This window comes from Poeciliopsis prolifica, unplaced genomic scaffold (assembly GCF_027474105.1).
Source record: "Poeciliopsis prolifica strain line A6 unplaced genomic scaffold, Auburn_PproV2 SCAFFOLD023, whole genome shotgun sequence".
Lineage (NCBI taxonomy): Eukaryota > Metazoa > Chordata > Actinopteri > Cyprinodontiformes > Poeciliidae > Poeciliopsis > Poeciliopsis prolifica.
Window position 1 is genome coordinate 20,256 of NW_026562398.1, and position 23,511 is coordinate 43,766.

Here is a 23,511-nt window from a genome sequence, read left to right on the forward strand (position 1 = left end):
CGGTGATGTAATATCATACGATGGCAAACTCTTGATTCGACTTGGTATTGAATTACTGTTCATGCCTGCTAGTTGGATTCCAAACACGCTGAAGTTTTTATATCTCTATACTTAACTGCTCATTTTGTTTACAGAAAGCTCTTTTTCTGCCTTTAATTGCATTTATCAGAAGTACATATATCTCCATGTTGAGATGAGTAATTTGCCATAAAATCAAAAGCAAATGCCTTGGCAAGCTGCATTTGAAGATAATTTATTCGTTCACATGGATATTCTTACAGCTAGACTGCTCTAGCAGCGATGCTCACGTTAAAGAATTAAAAGTGTCCACTCTCTGAAAAATGCGACGTCCAGCTCTCATTTCAAGTCGTTGTAGTGCCATGAAAAAACTCCGGCATATTTAGTATTGCACTCACACTTGAATCCCTCTCAAATATGTGCACGTTTTCTGTCTGCCACGTAAATGCTCTGCTGGATTTAAGCATGGCCTGCTGTGTTCTGAAAAATCACTTCGATCTTTACGCACAGGCAGTCACAGGTGCAAGCACGGGCAATAGGGAAAGCTTGCTATGCTCCAGGGAGAGGTCTTTTGTTGGAACCGATTAACCTTTTATCGGCAACCACGGAAAGGTTGTCTTTTTGCAATATGAGAATGTTAGAAGAGACGCTGAGTTTTTTTGTGTACCTGTGTACTTATGCTTGGTATGCGTTTGTATGTACAACTGCACAGTTTCTTCCCACTGAGAATACTATTGATATGTTCCTACACATTTTGCTGACCCCTGCTGAATGTTAAAACACATTCCTCTGTCCATCATTGAAAAAAACAAATACCTGAAACATTGTCTCAAAAAGTGGAAGAAAAGGAAAAGAAGTTTGAGGATCATGATACTGATAAGGCATACAAGGTCTGAGGTGTTCATGCACTATGACACCTGACAATCAGGTGTAACTTGTTTTTTCCAACACGACCTGGACATGTACATGAAGGTGTAATCACTTATGTTTATGAAAATAAGTTTACACTGTCACAGGGAAATGTTTTATATATATATATATATATATATATATATATATTATATATATTATATATATATATATATATATATATATATATATATATATATACTGTGCTTCACAAAAATGTAAACTTACCCTCCTAACTTTGTCACAAAAATGTACATTTTTGTCTGAGTTCCTCTTTCAACAATGCTTTGGCATGTATTGCAGGAAAGTGTAATCTGAACTTCTAATAGCTTTCTTTCAATGTTGGCCTTTTTTCTAGCCACTCCACTTTATAAAGCTTGGATTTGTAGAGTGCACTATTGTAATTATAACAGTCGCTATTATTAAATTCGCCGACCTCTCTGCAGCTCTTTCAAAGTTACCCTGAATAATATTGTCTTTGTCTGACCTGTAAGCTTCAGTGGACAGTCAGGTCAAGTTATATTCTTCTCATTTACCTTTGATTGATTAAACAATGGTTTTTCAGGTGTTAAAAACTACTTTAAATTTTATACAACTATACCTCTGACCTTCTGCTGTATACATTTGCCTTTACAGATTTGTTAGAAAACATTAGTGAACATGTAGCGTCATGTGAGAATTCTCTTCATTCAGTTTGATATTGCAATATAAATTCAGAAAGCCATTTTCAGAATTTTCATTGAAAGTAAATTTTGGAAACTACAATTTCCATTTCACTGCACAGTTATTTGCACATTTGTGTTTGTCTATTTCACAAACTTCTAATAAAATTCAGAGTATTTCTGTTTGTGATGTGACAAAATGCAGAGAATGAAAACATCCTTAATGCATTATAGTTGCATCTAGTTAAAATAACTTGGCCCAAAGCTTTTTTTTAAGAGTCCATTAGTCTGTTTGTATTGTCTCTCTCCACACACAGTTTATATAAATTGTGTAAAATAACATGAGATATGTTAAGAAAATATTAAATCAGTCTGTTCTTATATTGATAATTTCCTTAAGTTATGATTACCTCCGTCTTGCTTTTTGTATAAAAAGACCTAAGGGCCACAAGTCAAGCATCTTTTGTAATTTGTAGTTCAGTTATTTATTTGTAAGCATGATCTGAAATCCTGCCTCACCAAACTTTATGTTTGCAGCATTTCCGGGAGCACCTTGATAAGCTGTTTGCTCAAGGCATTGGTATGTTGGACATAGCTCTGACGGAAGCGTTCAATCTTCTCAGTGATGTAAGTGACTCACAGAGAAACAATATTTTCGCCCACACACACACACACACACTCACCTGAACAACGGTTTTATGCTAACATTTAATTAAGACTGTAATTAATAGCTCAGTTTGTAGAATCACTACAAAAAATAATCTGAGTAAACAAGGTACTTGATGACTCAAGTTGTTGTCATTAGGAAACATCAATTAATCAAATTTACATGCAAACAAGTAGACACGCATGCAGTTATTAACTTGATCTGTATAATCATATCTGACAAGCAATGATCTGTTTCAATATCCTGCAATACCAACAACAGCTTGAAGTGTATTTCACAGCATGCAATGTTGCACTTGAGAAACATTTTCACTCTCAATATCCTCATGTCCATAGTGTTATGTATATTATGTTCTGTTTGCTTCGTTGTTGCAACTGAAATACATTCTATCCAATAGGCAGGAAATTGGTAACATGGCCTTTTAGTGATTAAATGTGGAAAACGTAAGTGTCATTTTCTGTCTGATTCCAGTTTAATAAGACTGGAAGGGGCAGTGAGTGTAGCCAGGCCATTATGCTGGTGACAGATGGAGCAGTCAACACATACGATGCCATCTTTGAGAAGTACAACTGGCCAGACAGGAAGGTAAAGAAACTCCATATTTTCTTATTGAAAATATTTTTACTCTGAAAAACTAATCATGTTTAAATTAATCTTTATTCACAGATTAAACTGTTGTAAATGTATTTTTACTAGTGTAGAAGTATTTGACCTATAGAATCAAAAAAAGATTTTGCACAAGTTTTGTGGGGATATTTACGTGTTATTCTTGACCTGTTTTTCTTTACATTTGTTTCTTTCGTTTTGGCATTTCTGAAAGTCTTTTTCCAAAAGATACTTTGGACCTGCGGGTGGGCCTTTTAGACATCAGGCTTGGTATTGTGTTCCTTTTGCTGAAAAACAGAATTTGACCACTGTGCCAAAAAGCCTTTATTAGAGAAGTTTTGCTGTGGTCATTGCTGCATACTGGAGGCAAGAAGTGGGAGACCGCAAACCTCCCACAGGAAAATAAATATTTTTTAACATCAAAGTTACATGTATCCCTCATCAAGCACACTTATTTTAGAATAAGCATGCAGTTCTAAGCACACATTTCCATTTAAAATTAGAAAACAACAAAATGGCTGTTTCTTCCAATAAAACAGGCAATACAAACAACTGCAAATTTAAGCATGGATATCAGAGCTTAAATCTGAAATCATTGAATATTTTTTGTCAGAAACATAATTGTTGACATCTACAAATCATCCTAAACTCAATTTAGTCATCTATTAAACTCAGTTTAGTCATCTACTAAACTCAGTTTAGTCATCTACTAAACTGAGTTTAGTAGATGACTACTATGTACTGCTTAATGTGTAAATTATGCAGTACATAGTAGAACTATGTACTACTATGTACATAGTACATAGTAGTCATTTTTTGACATAATGTGTACATTACTTTGGTTAAAATAAAATGGTGTTTGGCTATAATGACCAGTGTTACATTTAAAGAATAATTGAACATTTTCCGATATTGTTTTGTTTCTTAAGTAAGGGGGTGGTAGCATCATGTTGTGTTAGTATTGTGACGCAGGACAGCTTGGTGCTCTTTATAGAAAAGAATACATCATCAGAACATTAAGGAAAATTTCTGAAGAAACATCTTAACACACATGGGCATTGGGAAAAGAACATTAAGTGTGCTTTAATATATTTGTCACTAAATATCTGGTTTCAGTTGCATATATGTGTCATTTTTATTGCATCACATTTTCAAAGAAATCACATTTTTATTTCATATTATAGGAAAATGATAAAACTACACTGAAATAAAAACCTTTATCATGACCTCGTATTCATGTTTTTTTTTTTTTACATTGGTTTAAAATTAGTATATAAAAGGATGCAGTTAAACTTTCTAAAGTCAGAGCAAAGTCATACTAAACAAGCCTCAAGCAAAATTGTAAATCTCCAGTCTTTAACATATCCTGACAAATATACGCATAATGACTGCTCTTCAATTTCAGTTCTTGTATAGTTTGCAAAATGATCTAGAAGATTGCTTGATATATGTAATGCATAGCTGTGCGTTCATTAATATTAATATCATTAATCTAATTTGGCAAATATGAGTAGTATTGTTGTTGTCTATCTATCATAGTCTGTATGGAAACTGCCTCCGGCTCCAGCACCTCCCCCTCCCACCAAATCTTGCCTCAAGTCTCAACAGCAGTGAGTGGAGAAGGGACAAGGCTGCTAGATGATTCCATTTAGAAGAACCCCGCTGATAATAGAAGTCTTCAGTCTTTGTCATTCTCTCCAGTGTGTTTCGTTCACCCTCTTTTCCTCCATTACTGCTTTTCAATGTTTTTCTTTTTTCCTCGCTGGTTTTACTACCTCCCTCGCTACTGTCTGACATCACAGTACTGCTTGACTTTAGAAATGCAAATCAGGTCTTGATTATCTATAAGAAAATCACAGATTTATTCATGTACTATTTATTGCTGTGAAAAACATCGTTAGTGCCTAAAGTCTAAAATGCAAAAATAAGAAAAAAAACAACAACAAAGATTTTAATTAATAAAAAAACTAATAAAAATAAATAAAAAGATTGTGCAAATGATTTGAACATTTGCACAATTTAGGTTAGGTTGTTAGGTTAGGTTTAGGAAGTTAGGTTGAATAATAAATTTATCAATGTTTTGACGTATTCTAAAAATACTTCAGAAAGATCATCTAAGATAAGTTTTCTGGTCTCCACCTCATTCTGCCATGTTTTTCTGAAGCGGCTCCTCAACCTGTTGCCAACATTAAACTATGGAGGAAACATATTTAGTTTGCTTGCAGGTGGGAATTAATTTTGGCCATAATCCATATCTCATGAACATAGTTGAGGTTTGGAACATAGCAAGGCTGGTAAATTGAAAGCTTTGCATTGTGGCTCCAACCTTTCATGACAATCAGACAGAAGCAGCTTTGCATTATTACAGATAAGGCAACAATCCATTCATACTGCTATCGTTTCATCATACAATTACTTTTGCACAAAACACCAGGCAGTCTTCCTGGGTAAGAATATTTTGAAAAGTTACTTTTGATCATATCAAAGAGCACCTTAAAGAACATGAGAAGCTGTCAAAATTGCTTAGAAAAGAACAGAATAGATTTTGAATTTGCTTTCCGATATGAACTTAGATAAACATGTATTTAAATTCTTCCTCTCATTGTCATTTCTAGTTTCAAATCCAGTGACAGACGTGCATCGCAAACAATAATTAAGCCAAGTACACAAAACACGAAAAATTTTGGATGTTCTGTCAAGAGCTGAATAATGATCAAACCAAATGAGTGTTTTAAGTTGGTGTTGTATCCTGTCGCAAAATACTTTACACTTTAATTTTTGCTCAACCTTAGTGTTTCCAAACCACAGCTGTGATTTGATGTTTGCTTCTGCACTGCTGATTTAAATTGATGGTTGTGGGTGACTATCATTACGGTCTAAATAACTACCAAAGAATTACTGTTTAATAGATAAACTCGCACACAATGAAATGTGCTGCAGTTGGCAGTGTCATGTTGTCTATGGATGAAGTGAGGCAATGAAAAAGTCAGCCACTGAAGCCAGAACAGCTGTGCCCCCAGAGGCTTGCATCTGCGCCAATCTGATCTGGCAAAAATCTTCTCACACAGGCATGCGCACACCAGGATCCATAAACACACCTGCCAGCTACACCTTCTGCTAGAGCTGTCTGTGAACTGTTTGGAAAATCTTGGTTTGGCTGTAGAGAGATTGGACTTCTCATAAGTCGGATCACTGATGTCAGATTTTGCATTGAAGTCCTGCTTGTCAGGACTTACATCTGTCCTCAAATGCTACCTAAATACATGATGATAAAGATGAAACATTATTTAGATAAAAACTATAAAAGAGAATTGTTAATCCTTCAGATTTCTCTTTATTGCTCTAGTCCACAGGTGTCAAACTCCAGCCACTGCCCTGCAACTTTTAATGTGCCCCTGTTGCACCACACCTGAATAGCATAATTAGGTTATTAGCAAGGCTCTGGAGAACTTATCTGTGCACGAAAGAGGTAATTAAGTCATTTCATTCCAGTGTTTTGTACCTGTGGCACATCTAAGAACTGCAGGGCAGTGGCCCTTCAGGACTGGAGTTTGACACCCTGCTCTAGTCGAATGAATCCTTTGACTTTGACTCGAAAGTTCTTTTTCATAGAGTACTGTTCTAGCTTTTATCAAACTTTGATCATAATGAATAATTGTAGTGATTTGCTTTTTTTCTTTAGGTTCGAATATTCCCCTACTTGATTGGTCGGGAGTCAGCCTTTGCAGATAATTTAAAATGGATGGCGTGTGCTAACAAAGGTGGGATTTTATTCTTTTTCTCCTTGTGGTTAGTTTGTGCATGTTACTAAGGGAGAACTCATCTTTGCATTCAGTAGCATGGGCGAGTGTGTCAGTGCTCATCAGTATTAGCACTTACACATGACAGCAGGCAGCTGGTTGCAGTTGCACCAACACATCATGTCATGTTATTTCATCTCCCCCCAAGCTAAAAGTACAATCAAGATAATACACTATTTTCTATCAGTGTTTTGGGTGGTCACTTTTGTCTCAGTGCAAAGAACACTTTCCCCCAGGTTCTATATTTAGCCAGGAGGTGGCTGACTTAGACAGTCTGGCTCCATTTCCTCAAGTGCATTAGATAAGACTATAGAGTCACAGGTCACATAAAAGATGTGCTTGTGTATTTAGCAGCATGTCTGCACTAGAGACCAGGGCAGCCACAGTATTGTGTGGAAGCGACATCAGAGAGGATTTCTCGTCAGCTTGAAGGTGTTGGTGGTGATGATGTTTGCGTGTGTGTCATGCTGTGTAAATGTGTGCAAGTGTCAGTTGATCATACATGCAGTGACAGTCAATTTGCCTACAGTCTGCAGTTTTCTGTTACAATAGATTTTATATCTGACATTTTAGTTCTACTATATGTTGAGTTTGATACACACTGTAAAGACTTCCACCATTAATTACATGAATAGAAACTCAATCAGGATATGTAATTGTTGCTTTTAAAAGAATAAAAGTGGATTTTTCCTAAGATTTTTTGCTCGTGTGTTTTTTTTTTTTTTTTTCATTATTAGTTGTGAAATGGGCAGAGAGAAAAGGGAAGACAGCTGTGAGTTAAGCCAAAGATATATTGATAAGACTCTGGAAAAATTTTTTTGCTTCAGTGCAAATAGTGAATGGTTTTCCATCAGTGAGTCTTGACTTCTTGGTTCCCCACAGTTACTTCTGTGAATCAACTTTAATAAATGGTTACCACTCAAGTTAGGATTATTCTGCAGGTGCTGGAGTTTATGGAGATGATCTGACTCAGTTATTTAACCATCACAAATATTTTAGATCCTTTTGGGTGCCCATTTTATACTCTTTATACATATATATGAATATATACATGAGCACAATATATGCTTATGTATATATTATGTATATATTGGAATTTCTACACCAATGAAATTCACTTTGCTCTGCTGCTGTGTTTGATGCCCACTGGGTACAAGCAGGCCTTCAGCTGTTTGTGTCATATATGGGAGTTGTAGCAAGTCTTGCTTGCATGTTAAAAAATAATAATCATATTTTGTTTCATGCTGAACAGAGGATATTCATTTATATTTATTTGAAATGGCTGGCGTGCTAGCAGTTGTGTAACTGGTGATTTTGTTCAAGACAAGAAAATCACAAGTCAGTTTTTTATGACAAAAATATACTCAAATCAAAGATTGGATTTTTGTACCGTTTTCAGTGATACTGCATCAAACGTTAAGTTCAAAGCATCAAAAGTTTTTTTTTTTTTCTTGACCAGAGGCACCAAGATAACAGACATGTTTGTACCTGTCTGTTATGGGGAATTTCACTGAAAGATGAGATTCCCATGCCTCTCTTTTCTTATAACTAGAGTCATATGTATATATTTCTGGAATTAGAAGTTTATTTGTAACAGGAAATTATTTTTGTTTTTGCTTTCTGTGAAGCAGAAAATTGAAAAGAAAAGGCGTAGGCACACAATAGAGACACATAAAACAGCAACAGATAAAATTATTCCTTTTAAAGTCCTAATAGTCTCTTCTTCATCACTTAAGATGCCAACCTATCATTGTTAAAATCAGATTCATAACAAAAAACACACCAACTGAGAAATTATGTCAGACCTTTTTCTAGGTTTTTTTCAGACTGCCTGTTTTTTGTTTACAATCACAAATTGTCCACTGGGGACTTAAGAATTAAGAGAAGTGGAAAAGGGCAAGGACATCTTGAAGTGCATCTTAAGATGTTATCTTTATCTTTAAGAAACGGGGAAATAAAATCCAGCAAAGACCCAACCCTGGAACTGAGAGACTATCATCTTTCCGATCATAAATTTTTTCCATCTAAAACCTCTTTTGAAATCACGTTTTCGATGCTAAAATATAACCTTATTTATGTGCAGTAAACAGTTTTGGGAAGCTGACACAAAAAGCCTTGGTTATTAAAGCTAAAAGAATAATTCAAGCTGACCTTGAGGAAAAAAACAACTCTTTACCACACTCCAAATATAGCTACCATGTTTGTAAAAAAGTTTCTAATTTCATGAGTTTGGACATTATTGTTCTTGAGAAAGACATAACACCATTACTTAACAGTTTTTGCTAACGTTGAAATTTTTTGAGCAATCTGTACATCTATTAACACACACACACACACACACACACACACACACACACACCCCCCCCCCCACACACACACACACACACACACACACACACACACACACACACACACACACACATATATATATATATATATATATATATATATATATATATATATATATATATATATAACATATTTGACATATATTAAAATCAATGTAAATCAAACATTTTTAAATACATTCTAAATAGTCTCTTAACTATTTAGTCTCTCATGCAAAGTTAGTCTAAAATAGTCTGAAATGATGTTTCTTGTTTTAGTTGGCTACATTTACTCATAATTCATCAGGTTGCTGCTAAATCCATCACACTTTAGCAACTAAAGGTTAAAATCAAGTTTATTTTTTCTTGCATTCTCAAAGTTCAGGACATTTATATCGATTCAGTCACATCACTTTTTTTTAAATGACCTTTCATCAAACTTTTTTTTTACAAGGCTATCCTTTGTTTAGTTGTTGTTTTTTTAAATTATGATGCATTTTTCACTCCCACTTCATCATATTTATGTGTAAGGACACCTTGAGAGATTTGTCTTGCATATATGCCAAACCAAGGTTCTTTTAAAAGCGATTTTTCTGCCCTCGCCGTTTCAGGCCAGCATATGTCTAGCATGTGTAACAGGTGTGCTGTGTCACTGAGAGCAGAGCACATTCATTATTCTTTTGGCCAGCTCATCTCACTGGCCCCAGTTGCTCAGCCTGAAGGACACCCTCAGCCTTCCAGAGGGAGCAGTCATTCTCAGGTCTCTTGTGATGAACGATGCATCGAAGCTGAGAGTCTGCTTGAAGTGTGATGCAAGCAAGTCTATGAATATGTTTTGTTACTGTATTCTCTGCTGAGATGATCATTAAATTCATATGATCTGCTCTAGATCAGTTTCACAGTTACCAGATTGGTACAGTTGCCAAAGTTTCTGGGTTTTTCAAAAACAAATGTCCATTTTAATTCATCTTTAAATGTAACACGGGTACAAATTCAGAATTGGGTATTAATTGGTTGTGTTAGAGTGATGCTTGTTGCTTAGATTTTCTTTGTGTGTAAACTTTGCCTTTTTTTACCTCATACTGTCAAGGTTTTGCTAGGAAACAGTGACCCTAAAATCTATTTCTTTGAGCTGCACTTTTCTGCTTGACTGCTTTGCACTGATGGAGGCCGTTTGCTCTTTTTCCGTTTGAGTGGAAACTTGTTGGACTCGCTCTTTTCTCTTTTTCATGTGTCGTTTCTTGTGCTCCGTCTCACTGTTGTCCTGATTTACTTTCCGGCTTTCTTTCCTCCTGCCGAGATAACAGTATTTCCTCCTCCACACGTACATTAGTACCATAATGATGGCATTACCGCTCAAGGAAATGGCACCGCATTTGGATTTTCTGAGAATAGCTTTTACATCACATTTGCATACCACTTAATCATCCACAAACCCATGCTGCTTCGCTCTGACTTGAACAGTCTTTTGCTATTTTTCATACATAAATCCAGGTTGCCATCTTCTCTACCAAGTAAATCTCTGCTGCCCTCTGTATTCAGCTTTGTTACAGAGACATGTATGCGAGTGTGATGTTAATAACTTGGGAAAGATTACTCCCACTGAATCTCATCTCTTACAACTTGAAACAACCTGGAACACACATACAGACATCTGCTCTTGATCAGTTTTGGTTGTATAACAAAGGTGAGGAACTGATTAATAAATCGAGTTTGAGACAAAAGTAGGTTTGAGATGTAAGTCAATAAAGCTTTATTATATATTTAAATTTTACCAGTTTCAGTTGTGTTGTAGTCACATTTTCTGTGTTCATTCCAGCGGTTGCTTTTTTATATGTCTAACAAACAAAGCTCTCTAATTTTTGCTCTCAAAATATTTGACTGGTTTGAGCAGATATGTCATGACATGAAATAAAACACTATTACTCAGTAATGAAAAATGTTTTCAATGAAGGTGCAGAGTGCATCATGGAGTGTGATAATAAAGTAATATTACATTTTCTATGCCCCTACCGGATTTAGATTTCAATGTTCTTTTAGTTTAACCAAGAAATGCATTTCTAACAGAAATATCTCAAGACAATGAATCAATGTAAACTGCTTGACACTGCCGAACCATTCTTTACTTCCACTCACAATTAGCATGTTGTTACAACATTACTTTAAATATAAATCTGCGAAGTTTTGAGTGCCAGGATTAGAAAATATGCCAGTCATACAATGTAAATATTAAATCAAAACAGACTGCATGGTATGTCCTACCACTGATCAAAAGATGGAAATTAGATATTATCCTCTAGATCTTAAATTAAAAAAAAAAATTATTTATTTATTTTTTCTCCAAATTATGTTAATTTGATCTTATACCTTTATGGCATTTAATAACAAACTGTTATGGCTTTTTAACAGTATTTCAAAGTATTTTTTTACATGTCTGAAAAAACATCTGTAGCACTTTTTTGAAGATAATAACCTATGGATAATACAGCAGCAGATTTGTGTGGAGTATGCATTTTTTTTTGTTTGTTTGTTTTTCTGGTAGTATTCTTTGCTAACTTTCAGTAATTCAGTCATAGTTTAAAAACAATACTGTTTGGGAAAGCTGGGAATTGACTTGTTCCCTTTCTCTGCAGGCTACTTCACTCAAATTTCTACGCTGGCCGATGTTCAAGAGAATGTGATGGAGTATCTCCATGTCCTGAGTCGCCCCAAAGTTATTGACCGGGAGCATGACACAGTGTGGACCGAGGCATACATTGACAGCACTGTGAGTGGATTCTTGTTTTCCCACTTTCACTTCACTCATTGAAATGCAATACTTTGGACTCAGTGAACATCAAAACTTTACAAAGCACAAATTTTGTTTATGCTTATGTTAAAAAAAAGCTTTAGCATTTTGAGAATAAATTAAATATACAATTGAGATAAGAATGAATGTGAATTAAACACATCAGCGAGCTGAAAATGTGTCTGTGAGTGCCAGTGTACCAGTGTGTGAAAGTGTCTGCTAGTATGTGCAACAGATGGATTCATTAAGAAAATGAGCCTCTTGAGGACATTTAGGAGCCTTGTAGCATGAGCAGAACATTGACCATAGCCAAAACTGCTTATGGCAGACAATTGTTTTTCATTGTAAAAGGGCTTTAAAACTTGCATAGAAACTTGGATACCTTTGTCATGCTTTATCATTACAGGGTCTTGTGCAAATAAAAGTCACACTGAAAAGAGACTGATGATTTGCACACATGGTTTGTAGCAAAGAATAGACAAATAAAGACCATCATTTTACATTTTTGTTTATTGAGCTTTGTTTTTATACAAAAAGAACCATACACTTTAAGACATTTCTTTATCCAAAGATCTCTTTTGATAGCAGAAAATTTACAATAATTTTCTATCATCTTCTGAAAGAATAAAGAATTTCATAATCATAAAACTTTTCTAGGAATTTTATTTTTATTTATTATTTAAGTGTTTGGGATAAAATGGCAACTGTTGGGTATGAAATAGGTAGAACTTGATCCAGCACCAACAAAGCGTAAGAACAAAATACATAGACTATGCAACAGAACAAGCCCTTAAAAGCAGTGAGGGTCTGGCAATCAACAAGGAAAACATAAATATACAGAGGGCATTACTAATTAGTTTCACAAGAGAAAATAAATGTATTTATTAAATAATGGAACATTAAAATGTGTGTGTGGGGTTTTTTTTTTAATGGAATTCACAGGTTATTTTATCCAAAGAGACATACAAACGAGGATGTAGCAATGTAGCTACGTATAAGGAAGAACATAAGTCAGGTTCTGTCACAGGTGACAGTGTAGAAATAGTGCAGGTATAGAGGTGTGTGCAGAAAGGTGCCTTCCTTAAGATACAAGATGTTCTATAAAGAGACGGGTCTTCACGGTTTTCCTGCACATAGACAAGAATATGCCTGTTTTTGCAGCACTTGGTAGGTACCATTTTGGACAAAACATAAAAAGATTGAATTATCTTAAACATGGCTCTGCATTCAAATAGATAGGTCCCTTTGCATTAAGCACTTTGTATACTAACGTCAGTGACTTGAATTTGATGCTGAATGTTAAGGGTGCCCGGTGTAGCTCAATGAATAGAGGGATAATTTGTACTATTTTAGGCTTATTAAAGACCAGACACACTGTCGTGTTCTGGACCATCTGCAGAGCTTTGAGGCTGGGAGACGAGTTAGGAGGCCTTGGCAGTAGAAAATGCAGAGTGCAGCATTGTGTTGTGCTTTTTTCAAAGCAGCAGCATAAGCATGTCTTGATTACGGAAAGTTTGGATGTTGACAGTTCTGTAAACTATCAGCTGTCACTCTTGGAAAAAAAAAAATGAGCCAAAGGTTCTGGTGTCAGGTACGAGTAGGTGGTGGAGGCGAAGGTTTAAATAGTGAGAATTATTTCAATGTTGACATACTTTTTTTTTTTTTCTTTTGCATCATTTGCAGGGAACAGTGATAGTAGTGCTTTAATTTTTGCTACATCTACTCTACCAAAAACTAGATTTGTGCCAGTTTCTTCCCCATTTCTAAAATTAGGCACAACACACAGTCATGATCCTGGAGTATTTAGCTATACATGTATTTTATGTTTTACTTAAGTACAAAGGTGTATAATGAGACAAACTCTGTTCTCAACAATTATTTCTCTAGATTAATAAAATAAAAGGTATAAGGAGATTATTGTAGATGCTGTCTGTCAGAAGCAAAATCCAAATGTTCAACACTAAATTAAGAACAACTTTCTCTTCACAGATCTCCTCATGTTTTATCCTTCTATTCTGATGTTCTGTTCTGTTTTGTCATCTTTAGTATTTCTCTGTTGCATTGAAAATGATTCAATTAACTTACCAAACATCAGCAGTTTAACTAATTATTCCCTGTTTGCCAACCCTCAGTGTCAGAAAGCTCTTCTTCCTTTACGCTGTAACTGTTTTGAAGTTGCGGTTGAGCAGCAAATCAGTGTGGATCACTGTTTTTTACACTCTCTACCGCTCTGTGCAGTAAAAACTGCTTTGAAAAGCTTTCTGACACTTATCCACAAATGTTTTTGACCCTTTTCTCCTCCCCCTCCTCCTTCCTTCTGTAAACTGCTCTCCTTAAGCTCCCCCAAGCACAAAAGGTAAAACATCCGGTTTGAGGCCATCGTAATGCTGTTTGTTGGGTGCTGCTGTATGTTTATGTACATTTTGTGCATGCGGGCTTTGGTTTCCAATATCTATGAGATTACCGCATTGTTTGGGGACGCTAACTGTGATCCTCATGACATTAATTGTGTGCAGTATTTGTATGCTGTTTGTCGAGTTAATGGCTCGAGTCATGCATCTTGGAAGTCTTTTGCATGTGTGATTAAACAAACATGTTTGTGCTCACACTTATTCATCAGTGATGTTAGCTGTGCTTTTCGATTATTTCCATTCAGGCAGTCTGGTCTTCTGTGTAAATGTGTGGTTACATTTTGCTCCCCTGGTTGTTTTGTGCGTTTATTTGTTTCTGTGTAGTTCTCTAAAATTAGCAGTTCCATTGTGTTCTTGGTGGAAATCCATGCCAGGATGTTCTGATTCTGATTTTGATGCCTTTTATCATTTTTAGTAGCTTAGTTTTTGTAATTTATAAGTTGCATAGGTAACAATAAGGAGCTATGTAATCACAGCAATGATAATAACAGAACAGAAGGGTGCTTTGCCTCCCCACCAGCATGAGCCGGGCACTGAGCTGTGTCTTTTGACAGCTGGCAGGCTGGAGACCTTGCAAAGAGTTGTTCATGTCAGGAATTTGATCTCATTGACATCGAAATGGGTACGAATGGATAGATGAAGACACTCTTTTGACACGCCAACTAGAATTAACAAGAAATATGCATTGATTATTTGTCTTTTGTCTTCTAACAGTACTTTATTCCAGGTTTTAACACTCAAACATCCATAAAAAACACTTGCACCAGCTTGGCCTGAGTGCCAGATAAGAATATTTGGCTTAAAAAGTGACGTCCATTAGGGTTTGTGTTCTGGAGATCATATGTATCAACTTTCCTGCTGCAAGGTCATACTATTTTTCCTGTACGCTCCAGATCCTTTTCACTGTAACTCAGCCATCATCCCTTTGTTTGTATGTCTTTGCCTTCTCTCCCTTTACTAGGCTGTCTTTTAATACATCTCTCAGGAAAAGCAATCATGCATGCTGAAACGAACCCTTACGGGCAATTTAGGGAGACCAATTAACCTAGCATGTGCATTTTGTGATTGTGGATGAAAGACACCACAATCAAGAACCTTGTTTCTCCAAGAACATTGTTGCAGCAAGGCAAAAAAAAAAAAACCTAACAGCCACTATCCAGTCTCTTTGTTGTTGTTTTTTTAGTCATGAGTTCAAATAAGTTGAAGAAACACTCAATAAAACAAAGGACAAAGTTGCACTCAGTGTATTGTCTATCAAGATTTGAAAAATTGCTGCCCAAAGATTCATAACAGATGACTACAAAAACTTCACAGTTTAAAAGGAAAAGTGTTCCCTCTGATTAAGGGGGATTTGAACGTTTCATGGATATTTGGCAGAACATCTGTGCAGTATAATTGTTTGTTGAATCATTGCCAGCTTTTTTGGCTGTGGAAGATATTCTTAGTTCTCTTACAGAAGCCAGCAAGGATTTTAGCTCTAGTGGTTTGCACAAAGCAGCATCATTAAACCTGGTCTCCAAGGCAACAAGGATCACCTCATCTACCAGCACACAATTTGTCATAGTAACCTAGATTATAAGGTTTTCCAATAAAATACCAAACACAGGTCAGGGGTGTGCATCTAAGCTGTCTGAGGGGCTCCAGGTGTCTGTGTTTTTATGTCAAAGGAGTGGAAAAACATTAAACCATACTGATTTGTTTTCATCCCCAAGCCTGTACTAGGAAAATAACTCTTATGTGTAATTTACTGTGGCTAGAGAAATCCCTAAAGGTCATAATAGAGTAAACTGACACAATGGGTCGTAAATTATTTTGCATTTTAATGAGTCTATGTTAAAAGTTGAATTCAAGAGACTCAAGGGTGCAGCAGCTTTTGTGCTCCTCTTTTATTGATAAATAAAGTTAATCTAGGCAACTAACCCTCAAACTTTAAACACTGAATATTTTGAATGATTGGTGTTAAAACCCTATTTGTTTTTTCTGTGACTAGTTTGGACAATAAAGCACAGGTTTAAAATCCTCTTTTTAAAAAGTAGATTTAAGGAACACCTTCTGTCGCTAATTCTTTTGCCTGCTTTCCTTCTTCATTCCCTTATCATCAAGCATCAAGTATGCTTTTTCCCAAAGCAGCTGGAGGAGGGTAGACTTTCACAAAGTGGTCATATACTAAAATAAATAACTTCTTAGATTAATGTTCATGTGCAGAGAGTATTCAGTGAAGGGACTGCTTGTCGCTCTAGTGATATATGATCCAATAGACCCCTGCTTGGAAATAGATTTTGTATTTTTAGATGATGCTTTGCTGGTTCCTCCTGTCCTTTGATCGATCACATTCTCCAGCAGCAAGGCCATCCATTGTAACAACAGCTGTACTTAGGTGTGCTTTGTTCTCTTTTTGATGTCTAATGCTGCACACTGGATTGCTATTACCAGCTGTCTAAACACAGGTCACCAATCCCCTTTTCCTCGCTGTCTGAGGGAGACAGAATGGAGACCAAGTGTCCTTTCATTTGCCTGTTTATTACTGTTTGTAGAAGAGGTGAGCAGTGAAGGAAGTATGTTGTGCTGGAGGACTAATAATGGCTGACTGATTAACTGGTATCAGTACCAACAAAAATGACTAAAGATGTATGATTTTGAAGTAAATACAGGGACATCAAAGAAAACTGTTCCCTCTTCTAGCCGTGGTTGCTCTATCGTGTTCTAGCTGCCGGATGCACTGACTTTGGATTTCACAGCGGAGCCTGGATTGTGTTTCTCGACACTCTTCGACTCCGGGAGGTAGATTCTCAAGTGCAATGCAAATCTTGATATTTCTGGATCTTTTCTCTGATACAGAGTGGCTTGCAAGAATCAGCAGTCTTTGTGAACATGATACAAATTATTAAATGGGCTTCCCCTCATAATCCTCTCCAGACTGTCTTGTTTTTATACACATTTTCTACCAAACCTTTTCTTCAAATCAACTTTCTGTTTATATGCTTGCATCCACTTCTCTGTCTTCAAGAGGTTTATCTTTTGCAGCTTACCACTGGATGACTTGGTGACTGTCTGTTGGACAATTGTCAAGTCAACATTATTTGTTTATGTTAAAAGTTGACCTCGTATAATACTGAAATTTTCTGAGAAACTGTCTTTGGTTTTCATGAACTGAATGCCATTACAATCAAAATGAACAAAAATTTAAAATTGCAAATACATGTAGTCATCCGAATTAGATTCATTTTTTATTGTAATTACTAAAAGAGGTTGCTCTAATATTCTGACTGAGATGCTCTACTGCTATGGTATAGAGAAGGCAACATTTTGCATGCCTTTAATTATTTTATGGTAGAAATAAATGTAGTGTTAAACAACCTTGAGCTTTTTTATATACATTTCTGATTAGGCAAGGAAAGATAAATTTGAAGTTAAATATCACAATAATTCTAAAACTCTTTTTGTTTTTGTTTTTTACTTATATCTAAACTGGAAAAACTTGCATTTGTTAAGCTTTTTTTCCACAAGATCAAAGGCAGACTTTGAACACATTTTAGGGCAAATAAAGAACATGAATAAAACATGCCATGAAAGTTTTTGAAGATCTCTCAAGAAAATGATATGACTAAAGCTACTGCAGAAATCAAATCACCTTCATAACTTAAGTGGTAGATTTTATGCAGACTGAAAAATTTGCACTTATTGATGTCATAAAGGAATATGTTTCACACAGTATGCATCGAATGATTCAGGGTTAGTGTGCCTGTAGTTAGATTTTGTTTGTTTCTATAAAAATTACATTTCATATTTAGCTTCCCTCTTTTCTCATGCCCTCATTTTCCTTGCTTCTTTCACTCATCACTGATTATCTCTCACAATGCCATCAGTCGGATGATGGTCAAGGTCCGGTCCTGATGACAACAGTAGCAATGCCAGTGTTCAGTACCAAGAATGAGACTGTAAGTTCACATAAAGTTCAATATAGACTTAAAGATTAATTTTCTTTGGCCATTTAACTCAAGTAAATGTCACATCCACATTTTGTAAGGATGCTTACACAATAATTACATAATTTTATTCTGATTGGTAAATTAGGATATAGTCTAACATAAATTTTATTTAGGTTTTATGTTGTCTTTGTTGGAACTTCTGTGCAATTTTTTTCATTTATCTTTTTTATTTTTTTCCAGAGAAACCGAGGAATCCTGCTTGGGGTGGTTGGGACAGACGTGCCAGTTTCTGAGCTGCTCAAAACCATTCCTAAATATAAGGTAGCACACACAAAATTTTAATAACTCCTTTTTGATATTGAGTTCAGCCATACATCTCAACAAAAGAGCATGATATATATATATAAAAAAGATTATTGCAGTAATTTAGTTTGAGAAGTGGAACTCATATATTGCATAAATTTCAGTTCGCAAGGATCCTTACCCTTGGCAGAAGTAGGTTATAAATTTAAGTTTTGCCAATATTTTTTTAAGTAATAGAATGTCATAGTTTTCTTTCAAATTATGTAAAACTTGATACATTTTAAATTAATTTAAGGCTATAAATACTAAACGTTCTCAAAAACACCTCAAAAATGAGCAGGCAAATTTTAATATCCTTACAAAAATCAAACCACTTTTCTGGGTTTTTCCCACTTTTTAAGTGTATGTTTAAGGACCATACCATTATAGGAAAACAAAGAGGGGACAGACACAACAGTAAGATTAGTCCCAGCCCTTGAGTCAAAAGGTAGTGATGATGAGGAGAGTGTGTCACAAAAACCCATGAATATGACTGACACCCGTCAGAGAAGCAGCATCTGGCTGCTAAAGATATTATGTAATATAAATAATTTGTTTGCAGTGCTTTGTTAATTTGGTTTTGTTACTTAAATTTTTTTATGAAAATATTATACAAAAGGAAGAGTCTGCATTCGTAACAAGTACCGTACATACAATTGAATTACATATCAAATCAGAATTTGGACTCAAATAAGTTAGATAATCTGATTTACTGATTTATGTTTGCGAAATTGTTATACAAATAAAAAAATGTATGTTTTAATTTGATGCATTGACCAATCCAAAACCAATAGGATAAAATAGGTCATAAGTTGATTTATTAAAGTTCTTTGGTTGTTTTCACACCTTTTCCACAATTCTTGACTAAAAGGAAAATGCTTTAAAGTCGAAGCATTTAAAACTACGTGTTGTAACACATTCTGCATATTTTCGTCACCAGAATTCTTGTACTGATTTCTTTTATTTCACTGATATCTAGCTACATTTTGGCTTGGTAAAGTGGATTATTTGTCCAAACATAAATTAATTAATCTCTTCGTACCAAATTTCATCAAAGAAACAATGATTCTGATTTCAGAGAAATGACAAAGAGCTTGATTGGTGCAGATGTACAATCAGGTACAAATTTGTTGTGCATCATTTATGTGTTTCTATGTTTCTGCTTATCATTCCGTCCTAGCTGGGCATTCATGGCTATGCCTTTGCAATCACCAACAATGGCTACATCCTCACCCACCCAGATCTACGGCCACTTGTGAGTATCTCAAATGTTCAAAGTTTAACTCTACTAACTCAGCAATCCTGCAGAAGTTGGAGCTTTAATCTATTGCATTATTCTGAACAAATATCACTAACAACAATAACGACAATAATAAAAACCAAATCTTGCTTCAGCATGAAGATAGACTCAAGATCAGTTTGGCAAAATGTGTGGGTGCTCTGTTCTGTGTCCTGTCAGCTTCTTAGCAGTGTGGCCTATGTAGATGAGAAGAGTATTTCCCAACCCTCTGCTGCTCCCTGAATAGACAGAGATAGGGCTACTGAATGGCTGTGATTAACTCTATTGTACTCACCCACTCCCTTCACAAGAGAGTGAAGGAAGTTAGCATACTGACAGGAGGGGCTTGGGGAGTTGACAATGTCCAAAATGTTATAAAAGCGAAACCAAGAGGGAAAAGGTGCAGGGTACAAGCTCGGATGAAAAAAATGAAGACATAATGATGGATGTGGAAAGAAAAGATGAGGAGAGGCCAGACAGTGAAGCAGACAGACGGAGAGTTTAATAATGGTCTAATTAAAGATGTTAATGAACAGCAACTGTTGAGAGGTGGGGGGTGGTCCTTACTGACAGATTCATGGGAAGTAGCATTTATAAGTACATCTTAAAATAAGCACATCAGTTAAGGAGCAATGTTTTGCTTTATGTCACATTTACTAGATGATCAAATTATCTGTCTGTCTGTCTGTCTGTCTGTCTATCTTCAAACAATTGAAAAGACAAAGTTTTGAAATGCAAAATATTTAATCACGAATTGAATAAGTGAAATCCTAATATAGAAGCATGTAAATTTATCTTAGGCATTCATGGTGTTTACTAGCATTTTATTTATCTTGTCATATGAATATCGAGTTGAAAGTTTATTATGATTATGTTGAACTTACAGTCTAATGCTTTCATTTTTGGTTGAATTTGTGTTCTCATGGTGTCCAGTACGGTGATGGCAAAAAGCGAAGGAAGCCGAACTACAGCAGTGTGGATCTGTCTGAAGTGGAATGGGAGGATAAGGATGACACGGTCAGACACCAGCAAATCCACATTAAGCCTCACCACAGTGCTGCTCTGAGTATCTGAAGATCTACAAGGCTTTTCTGTGCTTGCTTTTTGTGTGTTTCTAGTTGAGAAATGCCATGGTCAACAGGAAGACGGGGACCTTCTCTATGGAGGTGACGAAGAGTGTGGACAAAGGGGTAAGCTGTCCAAAATTCAGAAAACACTAGCACTTATTTGCCTATAAAAGGTGTATGAACAAAACAACCCAACAGTGAGAATCCACTCTGCCAAGGGGTTGTTAAAGCTGGCACAGTGATGCACTGCCATGACTTAGGGATTTTGTTTCCGATTTGATTTGCTCTGCATACGCTGGTGTGTGTCTCTGTGTGAGCCTCTTATCTCCACCAAGCACATGTTGCTGTATGCAGGGAGCTGCAGCCTCCTGATGATTCAGTTTCACTACTCGCCTGTCTCTGATGTGGAGTGGTATTGAGGTGTATGTGTGTTGGTGTCGAAGTGTGTAGGTATTTAGCATTTTTAAAGCTTAGACTGCTTTATGCAATAGTCCAATTATTAAGAATTCACACATTCAAATTCACAATTGTCAAAGGACACAGTTGAAACATATCGTCAATAGCTCAGCAGATCAGCAGTCCCAACCACAACCATGCAATCAATGTACCACTAGATGGAGCTAGACTGTAACAAATCTCATCAGATAACACATGTTGGTCAACTAAATATTTGCCAAATCATCTTTAATCTTTGATTTCAGAAACGTGTACTGGTTTTACACAATGATTACTACTACACAGACATTAAAGGCACTCCTTTCAGGTAAGAAGGATTGATCTGCGTTATTATTTGAAGAAATATGTTTTTTGGCATTGTTTTTGTTGAAAAGTATCTATTTCAATTTTAGTCTAGGAGTTGTTCTTTCCAGAGGGCATGGGAAATATTTCTTCAGAGGCAATGTTACTGTGGAAGAAGGTAGAAAATCTTCTTGTCTTATTTTTCTCCATTAGGTTTCACCTGAGTTTGTTCTCATAGTTATTTCTGCAGTTTTTATTGATTCCCCAACATGTCTTCCTCCTTTTTTGTGTCTGTGTCTTCTCCAGTGTTCATAACTTTTGCCCCATCAGTCGTTTAATCGGCGAGGAAAATAACTGTTAATCACTCCATGAACTATTTCTAATTGGCTGATTTGTCATAAAATACACATCTAATATCTGTGACAAGCTACTTTTTGGAGATGTCAACAAAAAATTATCCATAAATTAGGTTATGGACATATGCTTCGATGCATAAATAGGGGTTCATTTCTTGAGTTTATAACCTTGAGTTTTTGTGATAAATTTCGATTTCTGTCAAGAAATCTTAAATAGATGGATGCCATTTTTTTTTTTTTAATTCACGGCTTATTACAATTACATATTATAGTTTATTAATATAACTTTGATTAAATGGGAAAAATATGTATAACACATTTTTGGTTATACTATCATATTTATTGTGTATTATATTTTTATTATTGATTTTATTACATTTATAAATAAAATCAATTATTGAATTTATTTTAGGTATAAAATACTTAATTAATATTCTGCTGTCAAATTCAACCACTAGCTTTGGGTAGCATTATTCTTCCGTAACTGAGCATTTTAGGTGTGTAAAATATGCAATGTATTCCACTACTTTGCTGTTGTGCAGCAAAGTTAAGCAATTTTTATTTTTATTTAAGGTAGCCAAAAAATTGACATCCCAACAACATTAACCGAGAGAAACCATCCACTTGTCCTACACTTTGCTTCGTACAGAGGGTCCATGGCTCTCGCCTATTCAGAAATGATTACTTTCCGGAGATGTGGACTGATTTGATTGAACCCAATCACTAACATTTGCCTGGGACATATGTAATCCACCAGTTCGACGCTAAGAAGTTTACCAGAATTTGTCTGCATTGCAAATAATCATCCTCCACTGCAACGACAGAAATGCGGATCTGAACTAAAGCTAATTCAATATTTTTAAGTGTGGTCAACACTGCCATTATTAAAACTACATGCAAATTACAATTCTAAAACGGCACAGAAAATCGACGTCATCGTTCACAACTTCTACTTCTGTTCGCTGATTGGCCCAGTAGAAAATCAATGATCTGAGTCAAGGCGAGAAAGCCAAGACTATCCTGGAAATAAGATGTCTTTGAGTGAGTTTGCTCAGGAAGGCAATCCCTTCTCGAAAAAACAACATAGAAACAAAAATTAACTGAATCCCTTTACCCTTTACCTTTTCAATGTCCCAGTTTCTGCCCGTATAATTAAGTGGTTTTGCTGTTCATATCCTTGTCTGGCTTGTTGGTGTGTGTCTGCACTTGTCAGTGTATATGTTCATGTCCAGCTTCATGGACTTTAATATTCATGGGGTAGTGCCTATGACTGTAGGTTTCTGTCTCCAAGTCTTTCTCTAAACATGTCTGTCATGCAGGGCTCTCTGAGCATGACTTGGCTCTTTCTGGTCTAATCAAACCTGTCATGTTTGTTCACAAAGTACATTTTTCAACCACTCTCTGTGTTTAAGTTAATCTGCATTTTAAATATAGATGCCTGTCACTTTTATTAAGACAGCCACTTTGAGACATAATATTATCATTCTTTTTTAGGACTTCATGACTTGGAGCATCCTGATGTTGCACTGGCTGACGAATGGTGAGGAAAAAAAACAAATCAAATATAATTTTCTGTCCTTATTCTGTTTAAATTGTATATATAAAAAATAAA

General features: G+C 35.7%; 1 protein-coding gene across 1 annotated transcript in view; it reads left to right on the top strand.

Moving 5' to 3' along the window:
* cacna2d3a (calcium channel, voltage-dependent, alpha 2/delta subunit 3a) overlaps nucleotides 1-23,511 on the top strand; it is a 69,043-nt gene that overhangs the window by 13,287 nt on the left and 32,245 nt on the right. The window contains exons 6-18 of the mRNA XM_055046245.1: nucleotides 2,127-2,216; nucleotides 2,728-2,841; nucleotides 6,545-6,623; nucleotides 11,623-11,756; nucleotides 14,116-14,133; nucleotides 18,055-18,126; nucleotides 18,358-18,438; nucleotides 19,640-19,714; nucleotides 20,672-20,755; nucleotides 20,857-20,928; nucleotides 21,507-21,568; nucleotides 21,654-21,721; nucleotides 23,394-23,439. Coding sequence (XP_054902220.1) covers nucleotides 2,127-2,216; nucleotides 2,728-2,841; nucleotides 6,545-6,623; nucleotides 11,623-11,756; nucleotides 14,116-14,133; nucleotides 18,055-18,126; nucleotides 18,358-18,438; nucleotides 19,640-19,714; nucleotides 20,672-20,755; nucleotides 20,857-20,928; nucleotides 21,507-21,568; nucleotides 21,654-21,721; nucleotides 23,394-23,439 — 995 coding nt within the window. The remainder of the gene's footprint in view (nucleotides 1-2,126; nucleotides 2,217-2,727; nucleotides 2,842-6,544; nucleotides 6,624-11,622; nucleotides 11,757-14,115; nucleotides 14,134-18,054; nucleotides 18,127-18,357; nucleotides 18,439-19,639; nucleotides 19,715-20,671; nucleotides 20,756-20,856; nucleotides 20,929-21,506; nucleotides 21,569-21,653; nucleotides 21,722-23,393; nucleotides 23,440-23,511) is intronic.